The sequence below is a fragment of the Bos indicus genome, chromosome 14 (genome assembly GCF_029378745.1).
Source record: "Bos indicus isolate NIAB-ARS_2022 breed Sahiwal x Tharparkar chromosome 14, NIAB-ARS_B.indTharparkar_mat_pri_1.0, whole genome shotgun sequence".
Lineage (NCBI taxonomy): Eukaryota > Metazoa > Chordata > Mammalia > Artiodactyla > Bovidae > Bos > Bos indicus.
This window is the reverse complement of record NC_091773.1, coordinates 10812130-10837800: the sequence shown is the minus strand read 5'-3', so window position 1 is coordinate 10837800 and position 25671 is coordinate 10812130. Positions and strand designations below refer to the sequence as shown.

The window sequence follows — 25671 nt, the reverse complement described above, 5'->3', positions numbered from 1 at the left end:
GTAAGGCACTGAGGACCCTTTAACAGTGACTATTTACTGCTGTTGTTGCATTCTTTACTTTTACAATTTTATAAAAGGACCAAAACCCATTATAGGTAGAATTCTTATTTAAGAAAATACGTAAAAATGTCTTTCCTTCTAGCTAGCTTCAAAATATACACATACATTTTATTTCTAACTACTAGAACTATGGCTTAGAGTTTTCCTACTCAACTATACTGGTGATAGCTTAAATGACTTAGAAAGGAATTCAAGGAAAAACACATACCTCTCCTATTGAAAGGAAGCTGTAAAAAAAAAGTTCCAATTAATCTACATTACTTCCCATTCTAAGCCAGAAACTACACAATACAGGGTATTTCCTACAGACATTTTTAGCAGTTCAATACTATGCACAGAACATTTTCCTTAAATTATGTTTAGCAGATACCATTTTTCATTTAAACCATAACTTTTCCCATGTATTTGAATAATCATTTCCCCCAAAGACATATTTACCTTCAGCCAGTGCTGGTGATTCTGTTCCTGTCCCTCTTATCTGTTTAAAGAAAGGAAAAAGGAAGACAGTCTAAAACATTATTATAATTTACAACAAAGTTTAATTTTATTAAAACTAACTTTAACCACAAATTTCATCAATGTTATCATGTATCACATGCATAAGCCATGTCTTTCTCCTCTTGGGTGAACTCAACAACTACTTATGGAGGACTTACTAAAGCCTTATCTTAAGCCCTGAGAAACATCAGTAAGTGATATACCCTAGTTGTCACCATCAAGATATTCAAAGACAAACAGGTGTACCAAGTACTCAGTTCTCATCATAGCTCACTGAAGCAGGAGGTAACGAGAAAAAAAATAAATTCTTTATTCAGATGACAAGAGAAAAACTAGCAATTCCTCTTTATTGTAAAATTATCAAAAGAGGCATGTTTCTATATTCTTGTCACAGTTTAGGTTCAGTTTCAATGTATTAGAAAATCAGTTTTACTACAAGTACTAAGATCCTTATATTCCATGACAATAATGTCAGAAGCACATCTGGCAAAACTCACTCAACCACAAAGTCCTCTCGAGGACTGGTTTTACTATTTCAAAGCTTTATTAAATAATGTTAGGTGAAATAAAGTTTGCAGAATGAGTTTAATTTTGTAACTAAGAACAACTGTAGCCATATGACTAGCTGAATTCACATAGAATGAGGGGAAACATTTGACTAATGTAACTAGTAACTTTAATGAGAAATTTCTTTTCCTATTTATCTGGTATAACCCAAGAGTCTGAGATTAACAAATGAAACAAAACTTTCTATGTATAAAAGACCGGTAACACCTTGAGGGAGGAATCGTGCACAGTTTTCCAAGTGATATGTGATCGGACACACTCTTCCCAAGGTGGAAATGTGGAGCTTTCTCTGATAGAGTAAAAAAAAAAAAAAGTATACATATATAGGAACCAAAAGATGAACAGTAGATTGGCAACCTTAGGGTCCACTGAATTAAAAGTTCTGATTCTAGGGGAGAAGGGAAGGCACATCCGTCAGGAGATGCAGAAAGAATTCTGAAGCAATAACCAACAGGAGAATAATGGGGGAGGGTCCTATAAACTGACTCCTAACCATGAGGAGTTATGGCAGCTTCTACACAAGAGGCAGCAGACAGAGAACCGTGGGATAGGACTGAGGTGGCCCCGCCCACTGACAACTGCAAATGGTCAGCTATAGCAACCACAGCCCAGAAAGGATAAAGTAACCACAGGCACTGATCCCTGGGGGAAGAAAGTCTGGGTCACTCCACCAGGAAAATGCCTCAGCCTGTTGAAGGGTGCTGGCTGAAGGTGAGGACAATCTAAAATTAGTAGCTGACTGAACTAATGAACATTATTCCACTAACCCTTCTGTCATAAGTCTAATGTAAAAACTGTGGTCAGCCACCATCTTGAAAGCTTTGTAATAGGTGGAACTAAATTGCAAGCACTTAATGGTGGGTTGTACAGGACACCCTCATGCCCTGCCTCTCCTCTTTACTCCAGCTGAGGCGCCTCCCCTTAGCTGCTTCCTGCACTGGTGGGGCTCACTTCCTGCTCAGAGGCTTTGCAATAAGAGACGCCTACAGGAACTCTTAGGCCATCCTGAGTCATAATGAACCTGGAAGTATGAAGGTGTTAATACCAAGAGCCTGGGCAATCACTGGCCATTGGGGAGATGAAGTCTGGTAGACAAACACCCTCTTCCTCCCACCAATAGGCGTACTCTTCATATCTTCTCAGGGGACTTCAAGATAAAGCCCAAATGCTCATAAAAGTGACCAGGTCAATAATACTCCCTTAGATTGACTTTCCTTTTCTGTTTCACTTGCCCCAGTTCTCAACTTCTGTTTCTTGTTAACACTTCTCCCAAGAAATCACCTGTCTGAAGAGGCCCTGTCTTGGGCTCTGCTTTAGGAGGTGGAAATAGGTCTAGGCACTTGTCCTTCAGGACGCCACACCTCCTTTCCTTTCTGTCCCACCTCACTGGATGCTCCCTTTTCATCTCCTGTGCTGAACTCCTCTGAAATCCCTGAACGCTGACATGTCCCAGGACCCAGATGCAAGTCCTCCGCTCTCCTTGTGACCTCATCCTATCTCATAACTTTCTGAATCTAAATTTAGCAAAATCTAAAACTTGCTCAAATTTATTTATCCAGTCCAGACACTTTTCTCCATCTCTGCACTTTCACAGCATTGCCTACTCAGTATCTCCACTAGGATGTTTTAACAGATAGCTCAAACTTAACATGTTCAAAACGGAGCTCCTCCTCTCACTCCCCGTGCCTGACCTACCCGTAGTCTCCCCCATCATTTGATGACACTTCTATCCTTACAGTTGCTCAGTTAAAAACCTTGGATTTCTCTGCAGTTATTCTTTCTCATATATCCCTTTTCAACTAAAACTCTCACTACCTAAAATCTTCATGCTTTCTCTTCTACCTCCTATTTACTCACTGTTGAAGGCTGAGCTGCATTAACAGTATTAGATCTACTATTACTTCTGTATTCAAGAGCCTCCAGAACAGGTGGTGCAAAGTGAGATGCTCAGATCATGTTGGAAGTGCTAGCTGGGGCTTTGTCTATAGAGTGCCACAGTTACTAACATGTCAGGCTAAAAATGCAAGTGATCCACTACCAGGTACTCATATAAAACCATTTTGAGATGTTATGAAGTAATTGAGTAAGTTTTGGAAACATTCAGTAGGCCCAAATAAAGAGTCTGAGGGCTGTATTTGGTTGATGAACCATCAGTTTGCAACTTCTGCTTCAGAACTTTGTATTGTTTCTAATTGCTGCTATACTACTAATCCTTAATCTGTTGTTATATTTTCCTCGATCAGATAGGAGATGAATGGGAGCTACTTATGTTCAAAGCCTAACCACTCTGGTTTTCCTCACAAGCTCCTTGTGGATCAATGCTACTACAAATGGAATGAATAAACACATTTTTGCTTTTCCTGCCAAAGGAAAACTCCTTCCCTAAGACCCACTGCAGCCACCCAGAAATAAAACAAGCGGCTTGGCTGGCCACGTGCATAAACCACAGAAGAAAAACCAGTGCCACTTACGTAACACCATGGGGGAAAGCTCTATTGATTCTGTTTAATTCTTAATAAATCAAGAATTAATAAAACACCTGTAACTGTTTTCACCCTTTGAAAGCAAACGTCAAGTCATAAGTAGTGAATATTAGATAATATGTAAATTAGACAATCCAGCATCTTATATCTATAAACCTAGAGGTTCTTTAAGTAAGTGTTAAAATTTCTTTGCCTCCAACAAAACATAAAATAGAAGAGTTATGACTTCAGAGCATTGTCAGCCACATTTACAGCTTTGCAGTATTTCAAATGATGGTACATATATCTAACTGCATTAATAAATGGTGTTGAAATAATCCCATGGAAAAGTCCAACCTTTTCCACTTAGGTTGCAGTTCTCCTCCACTTGGGTATATGGTAAAACCTAACTGAATTCAATTTTTTTAAGTTCCCCTTAACATACACAGAGCAATTTAAAAAGCTCTCTTAGAAAAGAGCACTTGAAATAAAGGGCCTACTCATTATACTCACAGATCAGACAATATTACAAAAAAGTGCTGCTGCTGCTGCTGCTAAGTTGCTTCAGTCGTGTCCGACTCTGTGTGACCCCATAGACGGCAGCCCACTAGGCTCCTCTGTCCCTGGGATTCTCCAGGCAAGAATACTGGAGTGGGTTGCCATTTCCTTCTCCAATGCATGAAAGTGAAAAGTGAAAGTGAAGTCGCTCAGTTGGGACTCTTAGCGACCCCATGGACTGGAGCCTACCAGGCTCCTCCGTCCACTGGAATTTCCAGGCAAGAGTACTGGAGTAGGGTGCCATTGCCTTCTCCGACAAAAAAGTGCATTATTACATAATTCCACCAAATATTTGGTAAGTTTTAAATCTGAGAACTGGACAAGGTATTCTGTGTCTATTTGAGAAAAAGGAAACATGCAAGTCTATAAAAATTTTTTGAGAGACAGAAGAACAGATGAGATGGATCCATCCTACTTATCAGAAATCAAAATGTTTTGGCCCTGAGATAGATATGCAGTGAAGAGAAGAGACCAGAAATTAGAGTAGGTCCAACTGTATACACAGGTTGAAAAAAGATAAAACCCAACACCAAACATTTATCACAAAGTCTGTTTATGTATATACCACTAAGAGAGATACCCTAGGAGATACTATGATGAAAAAGACTGTGCACTCTAAAAATGTCTAGTCCTAGCATAGCAATTAAAATATTTAAGGTGAAAACGAGTACCATGAGAAATAGCTGCACAGAGTGGTGCGGCAATCACGGAATTCCAGCTCGGAGTACAGCCTGGAAATCAGGTATTAAGAAAGATTTTATGAAGCTATGGAGCTCTGGTAGCTGAAGCAGATTTTTGGAAAATGAATACAATCTGGACAAGAAGGAAAAGGTAGAAGGTACAAAGGGAACATTCCATGTGAGGAATGTATAATCATCACAGGGCAATGAAGAAAGAAAACTTTAATAAATCGTGATGAAGTAATTCCACACTAAACTAAGATACAACCTTCTCAGCCCACGTAGACTAGACAGAGAAGAGTTTAACCTCTTAAAGGACAAGGCACTGCTGCATACACTAGTGTGGCTGTGGAGCCTGAGCGCTGGCGTCCGACGTGCCACCAGTGCTGCCGTGCGTTCATACACCAGGCTGCCGCTGCTCCTCAGTGTGGCGAGAAGACCCTGATCCCTAAATCCACCCACAATCCAAGAGTGACGTTTCTGTGCTGTGCCTGACATACAGATGTGGCCCCTCTCTGCAGAGGACAATCTGAAGAATTATCCTGGCTATACCCAACACAAATCTTTGTTGATATAAGTTAAAATTTTTTATGATATGTAGAGGTCTTGATACCTAATGCCAAATTGTTTTCCAAAGATAGGTCTCAATCTATAATGCCATCAGAACCATGCATCCTGGACATGAACTTCATTGTTTAAAAAGTAGAAGGTGTGCACTGCGGTGTTTCTGCACATACACATACAACATGGTGCCTTCTTTCACAGTCTTTTTACTGACCCACTAAATCATGTTGACTCTTTTTACTCTGTATTTGTAAAACTAGTCCTTTCTCATTTTTCTATCAAAGTCTTACTTAAGAGGATCACTGTCACTTTTGAACTCCTAGATCAGACACTGTATATAAATGCATATGATAAAGTTAGACACTATCTTCAAAATCGATCTACTAGGCTGCCATTTCATAAGCACTTACTGTGTTTGAGACGTACTGTGCATGATTTATTTCACTGAAGACTAACAATCTAATCAGATTAAAATTATTAGCCTCTTTTCCTTGATGAGGCTTTAAACGGTGAAGTAGCTTGCCCAGAGTCACATGAGAGGGAGAGGGGAAGGGAGGCAGGGAATGAGTGGGAAAATTATTTTTCAGGAAACTGTACAAGTAGTAACAGTTATAATATTCCTCTGTGTAACTGTGCCTTTCTGTAAAGTAAATATTGGGTTGGCCAAAAAGTTCATTCAAGTTTTCCTGTAACATCGTATGGAAAAACCTGAACAAACTTTCTGGGCAACCCAATGTTACTTTCCCATTAACATCCTCTGTAAAATTACAACGATTCCTTAAAGAATAAACCACAGCAGCATAACTGGAAAGCCTGAGGCAGTAGCTTCATAAAGATGATCACTAGGCTTTGGGAATGTTGTCCAGAACCTTCTTACTGATCTCCTGGCTGCTGTCATCACCAAGTCCTGATTACTGGACTTCCTACAATGGGATTTCTCTAAGACCTAAACTCAGGTATGTTTTGGAAAACACAGCAATAAACATACTGTAAAATGCATTTATGGACAACAGGTACTGTGATCATGCCAACCTAAAGATTCTACAGGCTTAAGTACGTTCTGTAAAACAAATACATAACCTATTTTGCAATTGCAAAAACTCAAATTCTTTAAAATAAATGTTTGTTTCAAAGAAAAGATATGAATTTTTAGTGTGGTTCATTTAATCTACTTCATATATCCAAAATCCATTATAAAATTTACACATATGATTAAATTTTAAAGGAATTATAAATAAGAGTGATAATACAGGCAAAATAAAAAATTACAATTCTATATATAAAGAAAATACCATTTTCCCAATGGCCAATTTTGGAAAAGATCAAATAAATATCTACTCATTTAACTACACATCCTCCTAAGACTATACAAGCTCCAAAATAATCAGTCATTGTGTTAGCACTGAAATGACCATCCCTTCCAGCTTCTTCCAGCTCCACCCCTCTCACTACCACCCCTCTTTCCACTCCTAGCCCTACTCTGAACTAAAAAGTTTAAAAAAAAAATTGGCTCATCTCAGAAAAGCAAAGTTGGGTCAGAAAACCTAGAACTGCTTTTCACCACATTAACAGATGTAAGCAAAAAAGACTGACGTATGATCAGGTCAAAGATGCAAAAAGAGCTTTTCATGAAGCAGTATTTGTGATTTAAGGGAAAAAAAAACCTTAGCAAAATAAGAACAGAAAGAATAAAAGATATCTACCCTTACCAAAGCCTATAATAAATAGTCCTTAATGAAGAACTGTTAAAACACTCCTTTTAGAATCAAAATGAGACAAACATGTCCACGATCTACTTCTACTCAACACTGTATGCCAACTTTATAAGTTAAGAGAAAGAGATTAAAGGTTAAAAAAATTTTAAGGAAAAAACAATCCATGAGTTTGGCAAGGTAACAATATTTTTATCAACATGAAAATCTCAACTGCATTTTTATTTTCCAGTAAAAAGAAAAAAAGAGAATTTTCCCCACAGACACAATTCACAATAGCAAAAAGCAATCAGTAACTAGGAATAAACCTAACAAAAGCTTTGTAATTTCTGCATGGAAAATAATCATAAAACTTTAAGAAAGCCATAAATATATGTAAAGATATCACGTTCATAAATAAGACAATACTGTAAGAAATGTCAATTCTCTCTAAAATCCACATTAATATTCAATGCATTTCCAACCCAAATCCCCAAAGTATTCTTTTATAAAACTTAATACGTTCATGCTAAACTTTACATAAAAAAGCAAAAATCAAAAAAAAGTCAAAATGCTCAAGGACTCAAAACAAGACAACCTGCTCAGACATCAAGATATAAAGTGAAACAACAGTAATTAAGACAGAATGAAATTAAACAAAGACAAACTGGCAAATGAAAGTACAGTCAAAAAGCAGAATGCACAGTCCAGGAATACATACAGACCTTTATGAAGAGGAAGCAATCCTGAGGGACTGTACTGCAGATCACTGGGGAGAGACTGCTGCATAAACGGAGCTAGGGTAATTGATTGTTCATGAAGAAAGTAAAATCCCTATCCTATACCACACATAAATCAATTCTCATGGGATTAAAGACTTTAATTTGAAAGGCAAAAACTCAAACTTCAGAAGAAAACACAAAAGTGGTTCTTTATAATCCCAAGGTAGGGAAGGAGAGCTCAATTTAGATAAAATATTAAAAGTATTAACCACAAATGAAAAGAGTGATAAATTTTATTATATTAGCATCAAAAATTTCTGCTTATTGACACTTTAAAAGAAATTGAATATACAAACCACTAAGCTACAGAAAGCTATTGATGACATATATAACAGAGAAAGGATCAGTATCTAACATGTAAAGAACTGCTAAACTCGTAAGAGCAAGACAAAGAAATCAATGAAACAACGGACCACAGTCATAAAGAGGCGTTTCAATAAAAAGAAATACAAAAGTTGAATCCTCAGTCTTGACATTTATAAGCTAAAACCACATAAAATACCATTTTACACCCATTTGATTAGTAAAAAGAGCTTTAACAAGTGTTGACAATAACAAGTGTTAACAAAAATGTTTATCAACAGGTACTCTCAGATACCCAGAATGTGGGATTCTCAATTGATAATTACTTTAGGTGATAATTAAGTGACTGTCAATTACTTTAAGAAACATTTGGCATTATCTTGTTAAAGTGAACAATTCTACTCTCAGGTATATACCTAAAGAAACTCTTGTATACCGATGCCAGGAGAAATGTACAAGCATGCTCAGAGAAGCACTATTTGTTTCAAAGGAAAAAAAATAACAAAACATTGGAAACAACCTACATGTTCAATGATAGGAAAATGAATATACTGTGGCTTTTTCACACAATGAAAATTTACAGAGCAGTACAAAAGAGCTACAGTTATCCAGAAGGACATGGATGAATTTCAGGAACGATGAACTCAACATAAGTCTTATAATGATTTTTACACAGCTCAAAAACGGCACAATTAAAATACATATTATTTAGAGATACCGACAATTGTGATTTTTTTTTAAGCTATAAAAGTGATAAACACATAATTCAGGAAAAGTATTTTCCTTTAGGGGGCAGCAGGGAGACTGTACAGGGAAGGAACAAAGCTGCTTCCTCTATCTTAATCAGTGGTGACTTCATGAACTTTCACTTTATATATTAACAATTTATAACTTTCTTTCACATATGAAGTGTTGAAGCACAACGTAAGATGGTTCAGGTAAAATGATGAATTCTTAATCTGCATGTCACGCTTACAGTGACAGGAAACAAGCATGTTTTCTCCTATCAGTGTTAAAACAACAAATCTACACGCAAAGCGCAAAGGTGAATGGTACAATTTACTACTCTTTCAGGAACCTGTTCCACTTTCAAAATAACAGAAGTTTTTGAGATAAGTCTTGCCTCCTTCTAAGGTGTTTACAGTAAAAATCCCTCTTTTCTCCATCAAGAATAATCAGAATCAGAAGTTGTTAAATTCAGAAAAATTCTTCAGATAGATATAATATATATGCACATTCATCAGCTAATCCTGTTATGAAGACCAAGACACGTTCTTTGAATACAGGTAATTTCTAGAGTACTGAACAAGATTTCCAGCATAGCCTACTGAGATTTTTCAAGCTCTCTGTGGTGAAGGACAGCTGTTTCATTTTTAAATTTTCCACCCATCATGGTTGAAAGGGAAAAAACCCAGAACACTAACATGCTAGAGTAAAAAAAAGAATACTAAAAAAAAGAAAAAATAATAAAGTTTTTAAAAGATTTACAAAATACAAATCCCAATTTTCTGCAGATTGATAACAGTTTATGAACTAGTGTTGGTTTACAAAGTATAACATATAAAGCATGAACTTTGTAGCCAGACTGTCAGCCTTAGGTCCAGACAAGTTACCTCTCTCTGACTTTTGTTCATCTGTAGAGGGGATAACAAACAGTAATACCTACTTCAATGGGTTATTGTGAGGAGTAAATGAATATATGCTTAGCACTTAAAACAGTCCCTGACATACAAGTAACCTATAAGTAAGTGTAAGCTGATGCTGTTGCTGTTATTGTATAAACCATACCCACAAATACATGTTTTCTAAAACATCTGGTTCAAAATGTAATGAGAAATGAAGACAATGAAAACAGAACATTTTATACTTTTAGTTTCATAATTCTGTATCCATCTTTTACATCATTATTAGTGCCCGATCACAACACTTCTCTCACAGCCGATCAGTGGTTGGTCACTGTGAAGGTCTGCTATCCAGGTCACACATAGACTGCAAAGCAGAGCTGTGTTTCCTCCTTGTCTCCCAGGGACAAACCCATGTGACACTTTACAAACATGGACAGCCAAACAAGAGAACTTGCCAACAAAGATAAAATTACAGTAAAGTAACAGAAGTGATAATGTCGGAAGTCAAATTCTAATAGAACATAAGTGGGGTTATAGAAAAAAATGGCTGACTGCAAGAATGCTGACACTTGTCGCCATTAAGGAGACTAAATATGTAGTCAGAGGAACTCTGTGGAGACAAACTTATCAACGAGAGAGTGAGGAAAGTGGTCATGAAGAAAAGGACGAAGATGTCCCACAGGAAGTGATGCCAGCAAAAAAACTCTCATTGAAAGAACTCACGGGTGTGGAAGCTGACCCAGACCTACAAGTATGACAATTTGGCCAAGGCATAAAAACAATACTCCATATTGTAAGCTATACCACAAGGGGGAGGGAAGGCATGTGATTTCACACTTTCAGTTACAGCAAATATTATAGATCTAACCCATGTAAAAACACATAAATATCAAAAGGGCTAACCTACATTAGCAAAAGAAAATGGTCTTTTGGAAGCAAAGAACACAACGTCCATCCACTCATGTCCCTTTCTACAACTGGCTGTTCACCGAGTACCTCTGAAAACCACACTTCACACTAACAGAATCAGAGACAAGTCCACCACTGGAAAATCCAAAGTCCCAAGGCTATGTCCACTTCTTAATTTTCTCTAGCCATTTTTCCTACTGCTGGAAATATACAACATAAGCAATGTTTAGAAGCAATATCCCCAAAGTGCCAAATACTGAGATAATGCTCTACAAACTTATGTACTTAGGTGCAGTGTGTTCTCAAACTTCTGGGTCTGAACTGCAATACCACAAATTTCAAAATACACTGAGTTATACTGAGTCATCTATGCAATTTTTTAAAAAAAAAGCTTTATTCCATACACTGCTGCTGCTGCTAAGTCGCTTCAGTTGTGTCCGACTCTGTGCGATCCCAGAGACAGCAGCCCACCAGGCTCCCCTGTCCCTGGGATTCTCCAGGCAAGAACACTGGAGTGGGTTGCCATTTCCTTCTCCATACACTAGAATGAAAGGAAGAAAAAAAAAAAAATCTATGTAAAATAAAACTAGGAACCACTAATAAAATCAAATGTACACAACTCACTCTTAAAATTGCTTAATCCTTATGTAACATTAAAAATTAAGTGAAGTAACTGGCAAATTCTGGCTGTTGTAAAAGGCAATTTGTGTTGCTTACAAACATAAGCCAGTGCGCTGCAGTGCCATTCAGTGTGGGCTGCCGCAGCACGCTGTGAACCAAGCCAGCACTAAAGACCTGATCACGCTAGGCCTGTGAGCTCCAGAGAGGTCTGTGCCTGAGATGTCACACCGTGCTCTCCTAATTCCAGAGAGTTCTATGACCAAAACAAACATTTAATCATCTTCCTGACAAAAATACAGATCCACATGTAAGGTAATTTGACAGAAAGAAAACCTCAGCTTTTAAACTTGATGCAAGAATCTTAAATCTCCGAAAGTTTCAATTTCTTCATCTATAGAAAGGACTATAATATGTATTCATAAAATTGAGCAACCCAGAAATAAAGTTCGAGGGGCAACTTATTCCACCGTCTGGCTCTTTTCCCAGTGCTTAACCTGTCACGTTAGGCCAAGAGCACTCCCTCCGCAGAGATGCTGTCACTGCCGTTCTTGTAGTTTTCAAGGCCCAAAGAGTTTAAGCAGCACCAGAGGTTAGAGAGTTTCTGTTTGTCAGTTCAACAGGTGTCCCCAGCCAGGCTTGAGATACAAAGAAATAAACCAATCTTTATCCCCAAAGAGGCTAATAACTTCCTGTGGAAATGATACTTGCATATGTAAAAAGTAACAAGTCCTAAACAATTCTGTCCATACTAGATCACTGTTACAGGTCACAATTATAATAGAAATTTAAGAGAAAATTCCACAATACTCGTTTTTCATGGGCCCCATAACACATCATATCACTAGTCATAATGTCTGGCTCTTTTCCAGGACTGCAAGCCTGTTCACTGTTATTGCATCTCCTGCACTAAGTGTAATGCCTGACACTCTGTAGTCTCCAATGTGTATATGCTGGTTGAGTGAGTGAGTGAATTAAGCAAACAACATGATAAATGATTTAAGGGTACCAGAGTAAATGTGGCTTATTTAGAGTTATGGCCTCATAAGATTGGCAGTTCTGCCAAAAAGATTTCTTTAGAAAAATGAGAGATAAGGAGAGGTCATTTAAAAAAAAAAAAAAAAAAGGAATGGGCTAACCAGTAAAATTTAGAAAAATGTGTTATTTCCTCTATTTAAATTAATAAAGAAGACTTTAAATAAAATACTCTCAAGTGGGCACCATGGTTTTATAGATAATGGTTCTTCCAAGCTACCAAAATAATTCAATTGCAGCAAGCAAATAACCACTGAGAAGATATACTGTATACCTGATACGTAATATCACTTCACAACTAACTGTTTAAGCAATCATCAAACAGTAGATTTTTTCAAAATCATTTAAAAATGCTTTGTCACACAATCTTCTTTAAAAAATAATGCTAACCTGTTTAGTAACGGCAATTTGACAAAGACTAGAAAAGGACTTCCAACACCAGATGTCACCTGCAAGGCAGAGTATAAAATACTGAGTAATGTAAGACCTGTCCTCAAGAAGCTCAGTCTGAGAAGACAGGTAAATAAATTACGACCATACAGTGCAGTCAAGCACAATGCTAGAGTTCTGTGGATAAAATACTGTAGGAAAACACATGAAGAAGTAATTGAATTATGCCTAGAGGACAGTGTTAGAGAAAGCTAGAAAAGTGATGACCTCTGATTTTGCCTTTTATGTTTAAAAACACCACCACCACTAACAACCTCCAAAGATATTTTTTAGATAGTTTAAATTAAGTAAAACATTTTTACAGCATTTCTTTGAGCATACCCATTAACCTAGAAAAGGAGAATATTCTTTCCTCCTAAAAGAGTCATTTTTTAAAAATTTATTTAATTGGAGACTAATTACTTTACAATATTGTAGTGGTTTTTGCCATACATCAGCATGAATCCACCATGGGTGTACATGTGTCCCCCATCCTGAACGCCCCCCTCCCACCTCCCTCCCCATCCAATCCCTCAGGGTCATCCCAGTACACCAGCCCTGAGCACCCTGTCTCATGCATCGAACCTGGACTGGCGATCTATTTCACATATGATAATATACATGTTTCAATGCTATTCTCTCAAATCATCCCACCCTCGCCTTCTCCCACAGAGTCCAAAAGACTGTTCTATACATCTGTGTCTAAAAGAGGCATTTTAACTGCTATCCACCTGATTCCTAACAAGGGACAGAGAAAAGATTAATGCAAAAGTCCTTAAGAAAAACCTTTGTTAAACTGAGACTGAGGCAACATCAAGAATCCCACAGAACAACAGATAAGATTTTTCAGTCACACTAAATAACAAAAACTACGCCAATTTTTTTCAACAATTATTATCCCATTTGCTATGCATGTTTAAACTTTGTCTTTTATTTCCACTTATTGGAGAGTTCAGTTAATTTCAGATATTGACTATTCAAGTCTGAACTTACAACCAGGGGGAAACATATCAAAAAAGGACACATACCTTTTATTGTAATTATTTCACAATATATGGAAATCAAATCATTGTGGCATATGCTTTAAACTTACACAGTGATATATGATAATTATTCCTCAATAAAACTGGAATAAACAAAGAATAAGGGGAAAAAAATGTACTATTCTAAAAATTAGTCTTTAATGACCAAAGTGTGTGTGTTAAAGCTTTACGTTTAAAACACTGTCCAAACATGCTACACATCCTAAGATAAAATTGATTTTTTTCTGTGTCTATCGTCTCTCTAAAAAAAAACAAAAAACCTTACATATCTTAACAGCTTTTCTCTTAGGAATGAAAGTAGCCATATGTTATCTAATGGATGTAACAGATACAAAACATCAATACACACAAATACAAAAGCATCACATCATGCAGTTTAATTTCTCAAAACAGCTGGTAATTCCTTAATGGAATTTTGTTTTTCCTAACTTCAAGAGGCTTTGCAGAGATATATAAGTGGAAAATAATCAATATTTCCACATTTTGGCATACACAGTATATTACCTCGTGTTGCCTATTATGCAGTAAAGAGGAATTGTCATAGCCTGAAATTACTGTCAACATATACACATACCATTTTGTGGTACATGCTCACAGCAGTGTATCTGAGTGTTGTTCTCAACCATTAGTATAAACACAAGGAGACAAATCAATAAAATAAATCTTCTCCAACCTATGCAGAGAAATAAAAAGCTAGTACTGTGTTATCTATTTTCTAGACTTAAACCACTTAGTTTAAATGATTTAACAGGTTAATATCCACAAACCAAGTGAATGTATCATTGCAACACAATAATTAATTGCCATAATTAATACTTTCATATCATCAGTAATTTTTACGTACGTATTTTAGACTGAAAAAACAAACAGAAAAAGCTGGTAGGCACCACTTCAAATGAGGGATCAAACTCAGTTATCATCAAGAAATGTGACAATCATTGTATACCTTCTGATGTGATACATGGGGACATCCTCAATACTACCCTCTGTAAAATACTTGTCAAATATGGCTGAACCTCAATCTATCTATAAGGAGACATAAAACAGAAAAATCCAAATTACAGAACAACTTCTAAGACCACCTGCCTGGGTGGGAAGGAGCAGGTGCGTGCGTGCCCAGCTACCCAGTCATGTCCGACTCTTTGGGACCCCACGGACTGTAGCCCACCAGGCTCCTCTATCCATGGGATTTCCTAGGCAAGAATACTGGAGTGGGTTGCCATTTCCTCCTCCAGGGGATCTTCCCAAATCAGGGATCAAACCTGTGTCTCCTGCATTGGCAGGTGGATTCGTTACCACGGAAGTCACCAAAAAAAGCAAGAGTTCCATTCATGTTAAATGTGCCAGGTCAAGGGTCTCCGAATGAAAACTCAGAAGTCATGCGAGCACAAATGTGTAGGTCATGTAAGGCCAGCCCACAAACACTGCACCTCCACCCCCATGGCTTCCGACTGATCCAGAGAGGGACACTTGAGGAATCACTCGTACTGGCGGCAGCAAGAGCCCAGTGCCAGTGTCCCAACCAGACGATCACCTGGGCCGGTCTTTCCTGGGGCTCGCCCTCCTTGCACTGCTGCTCAGTTTTTTGAGGCTGCATTCCTAGTCTCTCTGCCAGTTTTGTGAGTTACTTGCCAGCCTCCCAATAAATTCCTTTTCCATCCAAATTACCCTGTCAATTTCTGCAAGCTGCAACCAAAGATGCTTGAATGAATTATGAAGAATATTCTGGACTCAAATACAAAGCTAACTATAACTTCCTTCCTAATTTAAAGCCATTCCTATAAATAAACAAATCTTAACTATGTTACAAATGGAACTCTGAGATGCAGACTATAAAGATATTATGAAATTAAAAGTGACATAAATCAGCTTTTTGAGACATTTAAGAGGTGCCTGTATTACTAAAAATAACCCTTTAAGTTTCAAAGTACAAAATTTGAACACTAAAGTATACCATCATCCAGAAAGAAGAGATGACAAAACGCCAAGAACATTTTAAACTGTATCAATCAAATAAAAAACTAAAATAGCTTTCCAGAAAAAGAAAACACTGATGCATGTTTTGAGAAAATAGGAACACTAGAATGATACTGGTTTTTACAAAGTGTTTTCGCTGGGGTGAGAAGCCTTCTCTTTGCTTTACGAAATCCAAACCGTGGGCTTCCCTGGTGGTTCAGTAGTAAAGAATCTGCCTGCCAATACAGGAGACATGGGTTCAACACTTGACCTGGGAAGACCCCACATGCCGAGGAGCAACCAAGTCGTTGCACCCCCCCAAAAAAAGCCCCAAGAACAGTAATGAAAACAATTCTCCAGCTGGGTCTACCTTTTCTCTAGATCCCTACTTCATACGTTTCCTCACTAAAAACTAACACACAAGTAAAACTACTTTTCACTGTTTCTGAAAACCTTTCACAATTCAACTCAAAATTGAATTTTTAGCTATATTAAAAGCTCACACTTCTTACATCCTTGATAGTAGTATCCAGTAGTCATTTAAATCCTCTAATCCATTTGGTATGCTAAAGAAGTACATTTAGAGGAAGTAAAACATATGTGAAGGGGAGTAAGAACATTTAAAGCTATAGGAAACATCTGCTTCAGAGAGGAAAGAGCGCTAGTAATATCTGTGAGTACCTATGTGTACCATGAATTTTGCTATAGACCATAATCTCTTTGGAAAACACTAGAAAACAGATGATGTCACCTCTTTTATGAAAAGTAAATGATGAAAATTAACCTCAAAAACTGGTTTACTTCCCCCATGTCAGTGCTAACAAGGCACTGGTTTGACTCAAGCAGAGATATCCCTGGCCGTAAAGGCAGTGTTTTACCCACAACAAATGTCTCAATGGGCACCTTCTTCTTATAAAAGTTTGTTTTCACTGATATTTTTCTTATTAGAAAAACAACAGTAACCATTACCCCGAATAAGTAGAACCTCTGGGATATAACCATAAAGCAACTTTCTGTTCACTATCTTTGGTGATAGTGCCCCTGAACTTTTATTATGATTTTGGTCATTTTCAAGTTACAAAAACTGAGCTTAGAAACTAACAGACCCTCTTCAGCACTGTGTAATTGTCAAAATTTTCATTCACGGGTACAGTTTCTCCCCTATGCCCAGCTCTGCCTAAGGCAGGCTGCTGTTTAGTCGCTAAGTCGTTTCTGACTCTTTGAGACCCCATGGATTATATAGCCCGCCAGGCTCCTCTGTCCATGGATTTCCCAGGCAAGAATACTGGAGTGGGCTGCCATTTCCTTCTCCAAAAGCAGGCTAGCAGGCATTATTAGAGGACCCCACTTTACCCCTCTTCCTTCCACCTTAGTAACCCTGGGTGAGGCAATTAAGGGTCCCTCTAGGACACAGGCACTCTCTTAGCTCACAAGTGCATAGAGCCAACCTGTGAGGAACTGCTTCCAGGGTCCCGGCACGCTCTCAGCCACTCCAGCCCTTTGAGATCTCTCACTGCATTCCCTTGATGAAGAACATGCATCTGCTCTGGGCATCCAGTCGTCTACTCCCTGCTCCATTCCACACCACTTTGCTCCAATGGGCTTTCTCTCACTAGTGGCCCTCATAGGATCCACAGGAATCACGTAACCCTTGCCCCAAAGAACAAGAACCCACACAGGTCCTTTTCATGTGCTGCCAGAGCAAACAGCCTCTCCTTCACCCAGGCATGAGAGAGACAGACATCAACCCACTGTGTCCCCTGAACCGAATCAATCGCTGAGTAAGCTCTCCAAGTCACTACCCGTACTTGGGGTGGGGGGAACACAGAGATGGGACGGGGAGTCAGAAGAAACTCGTTAACTTCTCGGTTCAAAAAGTCTTCCAATTTCTAACTTCCTGAATCTTTATATACCAACAGATGGGATAGGTGTTAAAAGTCACAAGATCCATTTTCTGGCTCTTTGCCCTGCAGGACCTGCACTGTGTTCTTACAACTCATTTCAGAAATGTGCATCTACTGACTTAGAGATAAACTCAGAACAAAACAGCTTCATTTTAACATCTTATTACATAATATATTTAATATTTTTTTCTAAAATTTCCACCAAAAGCAGGAAGAAAAATCTATAATCCCACCAGTTAGTCACTGCTAACTGGTTTTCATTCTGTAGAGTCTATTTTTCATCTGAAAATTTCTTATTTCAACTTCTAACTTTTAAAAATCATGGAAAAAAAAGCACTCATTTTTATAATTTCATTGAGCGATCCAGTTTCCCACATAACCTAAGCATGACATTCTCAGATGAGATTGGGCACATTCAGGGTGATATGGCCATAGACTAAGCATGACATTTTCAAACACCAAATTTCCATTGAACCAACCAATGTGCGGGGTGGTTTTTTGAAACTTGTCTGTCTATGTCACGCTCCAAAGTCAAAACCTCTTTAATGGTTCCCTATTGCCAAAATTAAATTTCAATCTTTTTAAATGAAGCATAATCTGTATGGTCTCCTACATCTGTAACACCTCTAAATGTGACTTTAAACCATGTATTCATCATAGAAAAATCATACTGCAAGAAAAGCGTGAATGTCAGAGGAGTTTCTGATCATGGAAGTGGATCTACACTCAGATGAATTTGGTCAGCTCCACGATGGCTACTGAAAGTAGCGAAGGACCCAGTTTCATCAAGTCTACGAGGCTGAAATCACCAAGGACAAAAGCGCAAACACGCTACTCCTTTATAACTCAGTAAAAACCAAGCCTGCAGCAGGGATCAGCCCCCACGTGACTGTAAATACAACCATCACTGCACATACATATGTAATTTATTGGCTCCACACTCACTGTTACAACTGCCAAAAAGTTTACCTAATACTTAACAGAAGATTTCTGCAAACTAAATTCATTTAAAACTGGATCTGGGGATTAATTTTTCAAAGTTTCACACATAATTTGCCATCCATTCACAGAGCACACATGTAAAATTTTGTTTGAAGGCCATCTTTCAGCAGATGAGTGAGAAATACATTCCATTTAACATGAGACCAAGAAAACAACATTCACAGTTCTCATCCCAAAGCATCTTCACTCTTCTCAGACGTTTATGTCAGTAAAAACTCACAGAATTTAAAAAGTGCCTGAAGAAAGAAAAACAGTCATTTCTCTCCTGAAGTTGACAATAGAGGCATTCACTCAAAAAGTGCACCAGAACAAGGAGTGTGGGCAAATGCTGACACGCCTCTGTGTGTGACTGCAGAGGTGCCTGTGTGCTCAGGCAACATGCATATATGCGCAGAGGTGTCTGCAAACACGTTCACCAAAACAGTGACCATTTAGATGGTGATTTCTACTGTCTTCTTTTACTTTTCTATATAGTTTCAATATTTAAAAGTGTATTTTTTTTTTAACAAGAAAAGAAGAATGCTATATTATTATGGTATGAAAAGCTATAGTAATCAAAATATGTGGTACTAGCAGAAGAGGAAACATGCAGACCAATGAAACAGAAATGAGAGTCCAGAAATAAAGCCATATATCTATGGTCAATTAATTACCCAACAAAAACGCCAAGGCAATTCAACAGGGAGAAAGGACAGTCTCATCAACAACTAGTACTGAGACAACTGGATAATGACATACAAAAAGATGAATTTAGACATCTTCCTCACACTATACACAAAAGTTAATTTAAAATGGATCAAAGACCTAAATGTAAGAGCTGAAACTATAAAAAAACTTTAGAAGAAAACAGAGGAGTACATCTCATGACCCTGGATTGGGCAAAGATTTCTTGGGCGCAGCACCAAAATCACAAATCTAAAAAGAAAAGAAAAACTGACTCTGTTAAAACTCATAAGCCTTGCAACTCAAAAGAGACAATGAAAAAAGTATAAAGACAATTTTTCTTTGTCTTTTTGTCCCATTGACTGGGAGAAAATACTTACAAATCATGTATCCAATAAAGAACTTGGATCCAGACTATGTAAAGAACTCTCCCAATTCAGACAACCCAATTAAAAAATGGGCAAAAGATTTGATAAACATCTCACATAAAAGATACAAAAATGGCTTTAAAAGATGTTCAACGTTAGTCATTAAGGAAATGGAAATCCAAACCACTGTAAAGTATCACTTCACAGCAACTAATAAAATTGTTATAATCCAAAAAGACAATGAAAAGTGCTGGGAGGATTTGGAGAAACTGAAACTCTCATATGGTAGTCTAGTTAGGAGTTTCAAAAAAAAAAAAAAAAACCACACAAATTTATCATGACTCAGCAATTCCATTCCTAGGCATCTACCCAAAAGACATGAAAACATACAGTCACACAGATGTTCACAGCAGCATTACTCACAGTGACCAAAAAGCAGAAACAATCCAAATGTCCATCAACTTGTAAATGGATTAAAAAAAAAAAAATGTAATGTATCCAATAATGGAATAATACACAGCAACAAAAAGGAACAAATTATTGGTGTATACAGCTGACACTTGAATAACATGAGTTTGAACTGCACAGATCCACTTATATGTGGATTTTTTTCTAATAAATATGCAATGCAGTAAGTACTACACAATGAGGTTGGCTGAACCTAAGAATGCAGAACTGAAGATACAGAGGCCAGACTGTAAAGTTACAGATTCTCAATTGCGCAGACGGTCAGCTACATAGTTCAAAAGTTAGCTGTACTCAAAAACACAAACGATCTTCAAAAGCATTATGTTAAGTGAATAAAGTCAGACACACACAAAAGCATGTATTATATGGTTTCACTTATAAGAAATGTCCAGAAGAGGAAAATCTATAGAGATAAAAAAGTAGGTACAGCAGTCCCCCTTATCCAAGGGGGAGATGCTCCAAGGCTCCCAAGAGAGGCCTGGAACCTCAGATAGTACTAAAACCTACACAAGGCCTGGAACCTCAGATAGTACTAAAACCTACACACACCCGTGGCTTTTCCTATATACACATACTGATGATAAAGTTTAATTTATAAATTAGGCACAGTAAGAGATTAACAATAACAATGAATAATAATACAATCATAAAGACAAGGAAAGTTATGACCAACCTAGATAGCATACTGAAAAGCAGAGATACTACCTTGCCAACAAAGATCTATCTAGTCAAGGCTATGGTTTTTCCAGCGGTCATGTATGGATGTGAGAGTTGGACTGTGAAGAAAGCTGAGTGCCAAAGAATTGATGCTTTTGAACTGTGGTGTTGGAGAAGACTCTTGAGAGTCCCCTGGACTGCCAGAAGATCCAACCAGTCCATTCTAAAGGAGATCAGTCCTGGGTGTTCATTGAAGGGACTGATGCTAAAGCTGAAACTCCAGTACTTTGGCCACCTCATGCGAAGAGTTGACTCATTGGAAAAGACCCTGATGCTGGGAGGGACTGGGGACAGGAGGAGAAGGGGACGACAGAGGATGAGATGGCTGGATGGCATCACTGACTCGATGGACGTGAGTCTGGGTGAACTCCGGGAGTTGGTGAGGGACAGGGAGGCCTGGCGTGCTGCGATTCATGGGGTCGCAAAGAGTCGGCCACGACTGAGCGACTGAACTGAATGATATACTGTAATAAAAGTTATGTGAATGTTGTCTCTCTCACAGTATCTTATTGTATAAATTTAACCCTTTTCCCATCTTCCCTAAGAACTTATACACCATGGCCATAACTTTTGCAGTTTGAGGTATGACAGCAAAGCAGCATAAACTTCTTTTTCCTTCTTCACAATTTCACAGACAGATTTGCTCTTACCTTAGATCTTAGCAACCTCAGAAGACAAGTTTTTTCTCTTTCCTTATTAAGTCAAGAACTTTCACCAAATAGTTCCAAGCAGTCTTTTCCAGCGGAGAAGGCAATGGCACCCCACTCCAGTACTCCTGCCTGGAAAATTCCATGGACAGAGGAGCCTGGTAGGCTGCAGTCCATGGGGTTGCTAAGAGTCGGACAGGACTGAGCAACTTCACTTTCACTTTTCACTTTCATGCATTGGAGAAAGAAATGGCAACCCACTCCAGTGTTCTTGCCTGGAGAATCCCAGGGACGGCGGGGCCTAGTGGGCTGCCATCTATGGGGTCGCACAGAGTCGGACACGACTGAAGCGACTTAGCAGTAGCAGTCTTTTTCAGTATCTTCAACTAACTCATGACGAGGTTACTTAAGAGTTCCCATTTTACAGAAGATGAGGGAAAAGAGTGTATATAAAGATTAGGCACAGCAAATTAGTTAAGAAGCCCTGATGTACAAAAAATGTGACCTTGCTACAAGCGGGGAACAAGTGCCTGGGACAGACTGTCTTAGGACACCTGTTTTACCCGTATTTTATAACTTGAGGACAGTTTGCTGTACTACCATAAACCAGTCACACTTTTTGGAAAACTGTTTTTCCATCTTTCACTTGTGAGGCCCAAATAAGACCTTAGAAGGGGTCTGAGAGACCAGACGCCGTAAAAGGACTTCACAAAAAGCTTTGCCTGTATACCTAAACTAGGAAGAAATTTTGAGGTGCTTAAATATTTTTAAAAATTATTTAAATGCATAAGCTGTCTACCTACCGAAGCTAGGCAAATTGAGAATGGTTTAAAAAGTTAAATTTGATTTTAATAAAACTAGGATACACTATCGTTTTTTAAAAGTTGCTTGTAAAGAAAGAACACTGAAAATCAGCTAAAACGAAGTTCTTAAAAAACCCACATTAAATATGCTAACAGACTACTAAGAAGGGTCAGGGACACATACCAAAGCCAGAGCACGGCCAGTTGTCACCATGACACACACTGCACTGGAACTTAGGCACACCCACTGCAGAGGGCTGCCCACCCCAGGCTACATATTTTGACTATTGCTTCAACATACTGTTCTATAAATAAAAAGAAGAAGCTCTAGTTTAACTATATTCACATTTTAATATAGGAAGTCCCACTTACCAAAGACTATTTCCAAAACGCTTCAGCCTCTCAGTTGTAGGCATCAACCTACTTTTACCCAGTACCAACTCAGAACTAATGCCAACATACCGAGCAGATCATTTTACATATCCCAGTCTAAATTCATGTACACGTTCAGGCAAACGAATGGAATACATGAAGCTGATTTCTCTGTACTTTCAAAAACAACTTGGTAAATATACTTACTTAACACCAGAACACATTAAATATTTAAGTCAAAATAAGTTCAAATGTAACAATTTTCAGCAAAGAAAGTCAGCTTTCAATACTCCACAAGAATGCTTGCTTACAGAAAATAACTGAAAAGGACGATTTAGAAATTGCAAGTCGATAAAATGGAGCCCTACTACTTAACAACAAAACAAATATGAAAACTGCAAGTTTAAGCCTCTCTCCAACTAACTACACTGGCCTCTCACCCTCCTATAACTACATGATCTCAAAATCTAAGAAAAAGAAGCCTCACTTACACTGTGTTTGCAACCCAAGCTGGCAGGGAGTAAGAACATAATTACAGGGCTGCGCTTCAAGCCAAACTTCAACTTTTTCTAGCTGTGTGTTCTTAAGCAATCATATCTACCTCTCAGTCCTCAGTTTCTTCATCCGTGATAGTGAAGATCACCTACGACTCATGGTTTCAGGGCAAGTTTTTAAAATTAAATTTAGTAATATTTGGGATTCCCTTGTGGCTCACCTGGTAAAGAATCCACCTGTAATGAGAGAGACCTGGGTTGGATCCCTGGGTTGGGAAGATCCCCTGGAGAAGGGAAAGGCTACGCACTCCAGTATTCTGGCCTACAGAATTCCATGGACTACACAGTCCTTGGGGTTGCAAAGAGTTGGACACGATTGAGCAACTTTCACTTTCACTTAATAATATTTGTGACTGTGTGTGCAAGTTGCTCAGTCATGTCCGACTCTTTGTGACCCCATGGACTATAGAGTCCATGGAATTCTCCAGGCCAGGATACTGGAGTGGGTAACATTTCCCTTCTCCAGGGGATCTTCCCAACCCAGGGATCAAACCCAGGTCTCCCCCATTACAGACAGATTCTTTGGGCTCCAAGTATTTTGTGAAGCTCTTAGCAAACATTGTGTCACACTAGAAGCACAAAACAAGTGCAAAAAATAACATCAGTGCTAGTGATAGCACTTTGTCTAACCCTATCAGTGATGGAAATGTCATCAGAATTTGTCACACATAGGATATTCAGGGCGTGGAAGTAGCATATACAGTTAAGGGTGTAGGGAAGGTTTCACCTTTCAAAAATCAAACATATTAACAAAAACAAACAAAAAATAAATATACCACCTTTACGACAGAAAGCGAAGAAAAACTAAAGCACCTCTTGATGAAAGTGAAAGAGGAGAGTGAAAAAGTTGGCTCAGAACTCAACATTCAAAAAACTAAGACCATGGCATCCCACCACTTCATGACAAATACATGGGGAAACAATGGAAACAGTGACAGACTTTATTTTCTCGGGCTCCAAAATCACTGCAGATGGTGACTGCAGACATGAAATTAAAAGACCTTACTCCTTGAAAGAAAAGCTATGACAAACCTAGATAGCGTATTACAAAGCAGAGATGTTACTTTGGCGACAAAGGCCTATCTAGTCACAGCTATGGTTTTTCCAGTAGTCATGTATGGATGTGAGAGTTGGGCCATAAAGAAAGCTGAGCCCTGAAGAATTGATGCTTTTGAACTGTGGAGTTGGCGAAGACTCTTGAGAGTCCCTTGGACTGCAAGAAGATCCACCCAGTCAATCCTAAAGGAAATCAGTCCTGAATATTCACTGGAATGACTGATGCTGAAGCTGAAACTCCAATACTTTGGCCACCTGATGCAAAGAACTGGCTCATTGGAAAAGATCCTGATGCTGGGAAAGATTGAAGGCAGGAGAAGGGGACAACAGAGGATGAGATGGTTGGATGGCATCACCAACTCTATGGACATGAGTTTGAGCAAGCTCTGGGAGTTGGTGATGGACAGGGAGGCCTGGCGTGCTGCAGTCCATGAGGTCACAAAGAGTCGGACACAAGTGAGTGACTGAACTGAACTGTAATACAATTTGATATAAACAAAAGCAAAATAACCCCACTCCTTGCATCAATCTACAAGTTTTCTCACATTTCACTTTAACGTTCCTGAAATCCTTAAAGATCACAAGTAATTTTTTTCCCCAAATCAAAAGGTATCTGAACATGTTACACATTAATTTTTAAGTACATGTTATTAGTTGGCAACTTACCTTGGGGAAAATTAATCCTAAAATTCACAGAAGTCATTGCATAGAGGTTTGCCCTCAAAAACAGGTCAACCAAATGAACACCAACAAATATACATATTGTGTTCTTACTAAACGTCAGCTACCTCTCTAAAGTCAGATTTACTGAAATACAATTTACGTATGTTGGGAAACAACTTTCTATAGGTCTGTGTTTTTAACATGCTGCAAGCAGAGGTACTGACTGTCTTTTTGCTCTGGACTATATTTTCAAGGTCATCTGTGGAGCAAACAGCCTTGAGAGATAAAAACAATGACTCCCTCTAGAGCAAAGGACAGGCATGCTTACTGCTCATTACAAAAGATTTGGGTTCCCTCAATGAAGGGCTTCTCTCCAATAACATGGGCCACTATGGGTACCCGAGGATCAGGAAATTACACTATTACAAATGCTGATGCTCTGGCTATTGCTATTAATATTACTGAGAGGAATCAACTATCCTTCAGCTCTTACACAGGGGACTCATGTCTTCTACCAGCATCCATGAAACTGTAGCAGGGAAACTTACTAGCTTGCAAGCAGGATAGGATCTCAGGTCATCATGGTTCTGGACAGTTTTGGCAACATGAATGGGATACTGACAGAGCCAGGACTCAAAGAGAGAGGATAAAGGTCCCTGAGGGCAGAGTTCTGG

General features: G+C 38.4%; 1 protein-coding gene across 11 annotated transcripts in view; it reads right to left on the bottom strand.

Annotated features, from left to right (window-relative positions):
• Window positions 1–25671, bottom strand: part of CYRIB (CYFIP related Rac1 interactor B) — a 148154-nt gene that overhangs the window by 50269 nt on the left and 72214 nt on the right. For 7 of the 11 annotated variants that reach the window (XM_070802438.1, XM_070802440.1, XM_070802439.1 and 4 more), the window contains one exon: window positions 499–538. In XM_070802438.1, the coding sequence (XP_070658539.1) occupies window positions 499–538 (40 nt within the window). Of the gene's footprint in view, window positions 1–268; window positions 288–498; window positions 539–25671 lie in introns of those variants that run through there. The other 4 variants (XM_070802441.1, XM_070802445.1, XM_070802448.1 and 1 more) reach the window with 1 other exon arrangement.